Raw genomic sequence first — 4,667 nt, 5'->3', positions numbered from 1 at the left:
CAGCGCTGGGGCGGCAAGCGCGAGGTCATGTACACGGCCTTCAAGGCGCTGGGCGACTCGGTGGACTACGTGCAGGTGAGCGGACGCGGCGGCCTGGCGCGGGCCGCACCTTGGCTTCTCCATCCTGGGCTAAGACCAAGGGCAGGGTGGAGGTTTGCGTGCATCCCTCCCTTCCCTCCTCCCTCCCTCCCTCTCTTCCTTCCTCCTTCCCTGCCTCCGTCCGTCCTTCACGGAGGGACTTTCCTTCCCTCGACCTCCGCGCACACACGTCTGCCCCTTCAGTGTGGAGATCCTTTGTCTGTTCAGCGCCCAGAATCCTTCCTTAGGTTTTCATTCACCCACCTGGCCTTCATTCACTTATCTCATCTTATCCATTCATTAATTTAGCTGACCAATCGGAGTCATTTACTCCTCCCTTTTCTCAACTACCCATCCCGGGCAGAAACCTTTTACTTCCTTGATTCAGTGATCCATTCATCTGTCCGTTCATTTCATGGAGAGAATCATTCACTGGTCTCTCCATTCAGTACAATCCTTCCTTCCTCCCTTCCTTCCTTTCTTCCTCAGTGTAGAAATTCCCGCTTTCACCCATTCATTCATGCACCCTTCCATCCATCAGGGTGTGAACAATCGCTCTTTAACTCATTCACACATCCATTAAACACAGAGCTCTGTTCCTTCTCTCCCTCTCTTTGACTTTGGGATTCTGTTTATCCATCCATGGACTCAGTGCAGAGATTTGTTTATTTACTTAACCATTCCTTCAACCACTCCATGTATTCGTAGTCACTAATAGACTGCATTAGATTTTTATTGCTGCAAAACAGATTACGATAAACTTGGCAGCTGAAACAAAACATGTGTCCCTCGGCTGCCATTATAACTTATTATCTCATGTTTCCGTGAGTCAAGAGGCTGGGCACAGACTGGTGCTCTGTTCAGGGTGTCACCAGGCTGCAGTCAGGGGTCGGCTGGGGCTGGGTCTTATCCAAGAGCAGAGGTCCTCTCCCAAGCCCCTGTGTGTGTTGGCAGAATTTTTCTTGAAGCCACAGAAGCTTTCTGGTAGCTTGCCAAGTCCAGGCTGGCAGGCCAGAGTCTGACTTCAGTGCAAAGGCCTTGCCTGATTAGGACAGGCCCACCCTGGATGGTCTCCTTTTGATTAACTTATAGTTAACGCACTCGGGGCTTAGTTATATAGGAAAACCCACTCACCACTGCCATACAAGGAAATATAATGAGAGGTGGCACTGACCATCACTTTTACAACCTTCTGTTCATTAGAAGCAAGTTACAGGTCTCTCCCACAACCTAGAGATGGGTATTATCCAAGAGCATAGGTCTTCTGGTTCATCGTAAGAAATACTTAGACGTGGGAGATGACTGAATGTTCCTCAGCCACCCCGGCCACCCTTCCCACCGGGACGCCCTCCCCGGAGGCACCAGCCCTGAGCAGCTGTCTGGTCTCATCCGGCCCTTCCACCTCACAGGTGTGTGACTCGGACACAAGGCTGGACCCCATGGCGCTGCTGGAGCTGGTGCGGGTGCTGGATGAGGACCCCCGCGTAGGGGCGGTTGGGGGGGATGTTCGGATCCTGAACCCTCTGGACTCCTGGGTCAGCTTCCTGAGCAGCCTTCGGTACTGGGTGGCCTTCAACGTGGAGCGAGCTTGTCAGAGCTACTTCCGCTGTGTGTCCTGCATCAGTGGCCCCCTGGGTGAGTGCGTGGGGCTCCGGAGGGGACCCCAAGGGGGCTGAGGATGTGGAAGCAAAGACAAGCCTGGGTGGCACTAGGGCGGGGGAAGATCAGGGGTTGGCGTGGGGCTGGGAGCTGGGCACGGTGAGGGGTGGGGAATGGGCTGGAAACGGGTCTGGATGGAGACTGGAGAAGGGCCTAGCGAAGCGGATGGGCAGGGCGGGAGGCAGCGCTAGTCGGGCTCCGCCTGGCGCTGGAGCTTGGGTTTTCAGTGGGCTGAGGATGGGCGGGGCACTGGCGTGGGAGCGGGTAGCCTCCAGCCAAGTGGCGTGGGCCAGAGACACATGTTGGACAGGGCTGAACACAGGACTGGGGCGGAGCTGTAGCTGGAGACCAGACTGAGGCTGCGGGGGAGACTGCAGGATGGCGTTGGAGTGGAAGATGGGCTGGGGGTGGCCGTGCCTTGGGACAGTGAAGGCTGATTCTCTGGTGCGCCCTACCCTGCCCAGGCCTGTACAGGAACAACCTCCTGCAGCAGTTCCTGGAGGCCTGGTACAACCAGAAGTTCCTGGGCACCCACTGCACCTTTGGGGATGACCGGCACCTCACCAACCGCATGCTCAGCATGGGCTACGCCACCAAGTAAGCTGAAGGGACTGGGTGGTGGGGTGTGTGAGGAGGCAGTGAGCGCGCATGTGTGTCTTTGTTTGTGTGTGTCTGTGTGTGTGTGCAATCCTCCAAACCCAAGGTAATCTACAGGACAGTGGGCTCTACCAAGTGAGATCATAGGGGACAAAGGAAGATACCATCAGGGGCGGGGGACATTCGCTTGGAGCCATGTGACCAGTGAACTCCACCAATGAGACAAGGTGAGGGTGGGGATTCCACCCCGGGAAACGAAGTGGAAGGGGAGAGTCAGCTCCACCCTAGAGACCAAGGCAGTGGTGGCCACCACAGGTGAGGAGGGAGGTGAGAGGCAAAGGTGAGAAACAGGTGGATGGGGTGGGATCTAACCGTGAGCCAACAAAACAAAGGAAAGGACGAAGAGGAAGGAGAAGGAGAGGAAAGGGAGGGAGAAGAGAAGAGAAGGAGAGAGTCGGGTGAGAGAGGAGCAGAGCCCCAGATCTCCCGGAAATGCTGAACACTTCAGGAGAAGGGGATCCATGGGACTTGGGGGAGGTGAACAGGAAGTGCGTGGAGACCCCGTGAAAGACCCGAGAGGTGGGGCTGCCCAGGGAGCCTTCGGTGCCGTGGTGGGCTCACTCACTGGACACGTCCTCGTCAGACGCCTGCGTGGTTCTAAGCTCTGGGGCCACAGCAGAGGATGGAAGGGACACAGACCGGTGCTTACAATGACTGAGGAGGCGGGCGAGTGAGTCAGGGAAGTTAGAAGAACACAGCAGACTAACGGCTGTGCTGGAGGAAGAGCCCCCCACCCTGATCGGAGGAGTTCCGGGGGCCCAAGGCAGTGTTAAATGCAGTGCCTGGGGTGGGAGGGACCGAGGCTAGGAGGAGTATGGCTCCAAAAATGAGCTAGCTAGTTGAGTAGCTAGAAGCATTAGGGGGAGAGGAGAGAGAGAACGGTCCTTAGGAAGGCTGACAGGATTTGGGTTTTGGTTGCACCCCCTCCCCACCATGCCTGGATACTTGGGATTAAGCCCAGTTCCTTCATATTGAGCTACATCCTCAACCTTTTTAAAACATTTTTTTAAAATTTTTGAGTCAGGGTCTCACTAAGTTACTAAGCTGTGCAGGCTGGACTCACACCTGTGATCCTCCTGCCTCAGCCTCCCGGGGTGGTAGCGTTACAGGCGTGTGCCACCACGCCCAGCTTCCTAGAGGGTTTGGAGCAGAGGAGCGACATGTGACAGCGCCCCTCCGACAACGGTTTGAGTACACACGGCAAGGGCAGGAGCAGGCAGGCCACTGTGGATGGCAGGTGATGCGGAGGAGAAGACGGACCTCTCTCAAGGGTGGCCCCGAGACTTCCCACAAATGGGATTCTGTGTAGCCTGCGTGGGACGGATCACCCGTGTCCGCCGCAGCCACAGGAAGGGGTTCCCTAGAGAATGCTGACACATGGCCTCCCCTAGCAGCAGCCCCAGGCTGTTCCTATAGGCAGGGCCTGCCAGGAACAGGAGGCGCAGTCCTGTTAGTAATGCTCAGTGCTGGTGTTAGTAACGGCGGGGTCTCTCGGTGTCTGTTAGGACGTCAGCCACGAGGGAGTAAGGTGTTAGTCACAGGGAAAATCACCACGGCTGACGTCTGCTGAGTGAGTGCCGTGGCCTGCCCCTGACCTCTTGGCCTTTGAATCTGCATGCAGCCCTCAGTCTCCTTCCTAGATCACAGCCTCCGCTTCCTCCGTCCCTTCCTCCGTCACCCCCTCCACCCTTTCTTTTCCTCCTTTTCTCCTCCTTCACTCCCCTCTTTCCTTTTTTCTCCTCTGTCTCCCTCTCTCTGCCTCCCCCTCCCCGCTCCTCCCCTCTTTTTTCTCCCCCCTCCCCTCCTTTCCTGTTTCCTTTTTGGCCCTGGGAATTGAATTCGGGGTCTTGGCACTGAGTTGCGCCTGCAGATCGGTCCTGTGTGGAGACGGCCTCTCTAGAATCCCCTGCCCGGCCCTCCAGAGTAGTGGGGCCCCTTTGCGGACTGTGGACGCCGCCTCACATGTGGGAGGACGCAGGCCGGCGCCGGCAGTCCTGAGCCCGAGCCCTCCCTCCCGGCCCAGGTACACCTCGCGCTCGCGCTGCTACTCGGAGACGCCTTCGTCCTTCCTGCGCTGGCTCAGCCAGCAGACGCGCTGGTCCAAGTCCTACTTCCGCGAGTGGCTGTACAACGCGCTGTGGTGGCACCGGCACCACGCGTGGATGACCTACGAGGCGGTGGTGTCGGGGCTCTTCCCGTTCTTCGTGGCGGCCACCGTGCTGCGCCTGTTCTACGCGGGGCGGCCGTGGGCGCTGCTGTGGGTGCTGCTGTGC

General features: G+C 57.6%; 1 protein-coding gene across 1 annotated transcript in view; it reads left to right on the top strand.

The window, feature by feature from the left end:
* Has1 (hyaluronan synthase 1) overlaps positions 1–4,667 on the top strand; it is a 10,899-nt gene that overhangs the window by 3,002 nt on the left and 3,230 nt on the right. The window contains exons 2-5 of the mRNA XM_033766036.1: positions 4–75; positions 1,488–1,713; positions 2,202–2,334; positions 4,418–4,663. Of these exons, the coding sequence (XP_033621927.1) occupies positions 4–75; positions 1,488–1,713; positions 2,202–2,334; positions 4,418–4,663 (677 nt within the window). The remainder of the gene's footprint in view (positions 1–3; positions 76–1,487; positions 1,714–2,201; positions 2,335–4,417; positions 4,664–4,667) is intronic.

Source organism: Fukomys damarensis, unplaced genomic scaffold (genome assembly GCF_012274545.1).
Source record: "Fukomys damarensis isolate Sample0158 unplaced genomic scaffold, DMR_v1.0_HiC HiC_scaffold_19, whole genome shotgun sequence".
Lineage (NCBI taxonomy): Eukaryota > Metazoa > Chordata > Mammalia > Rodentia > Bathyergidae > Fukomys > Fukomys damarensis.
This window is presented reverse-complemented; position numbering and strand designations above follow the sequence as displayed.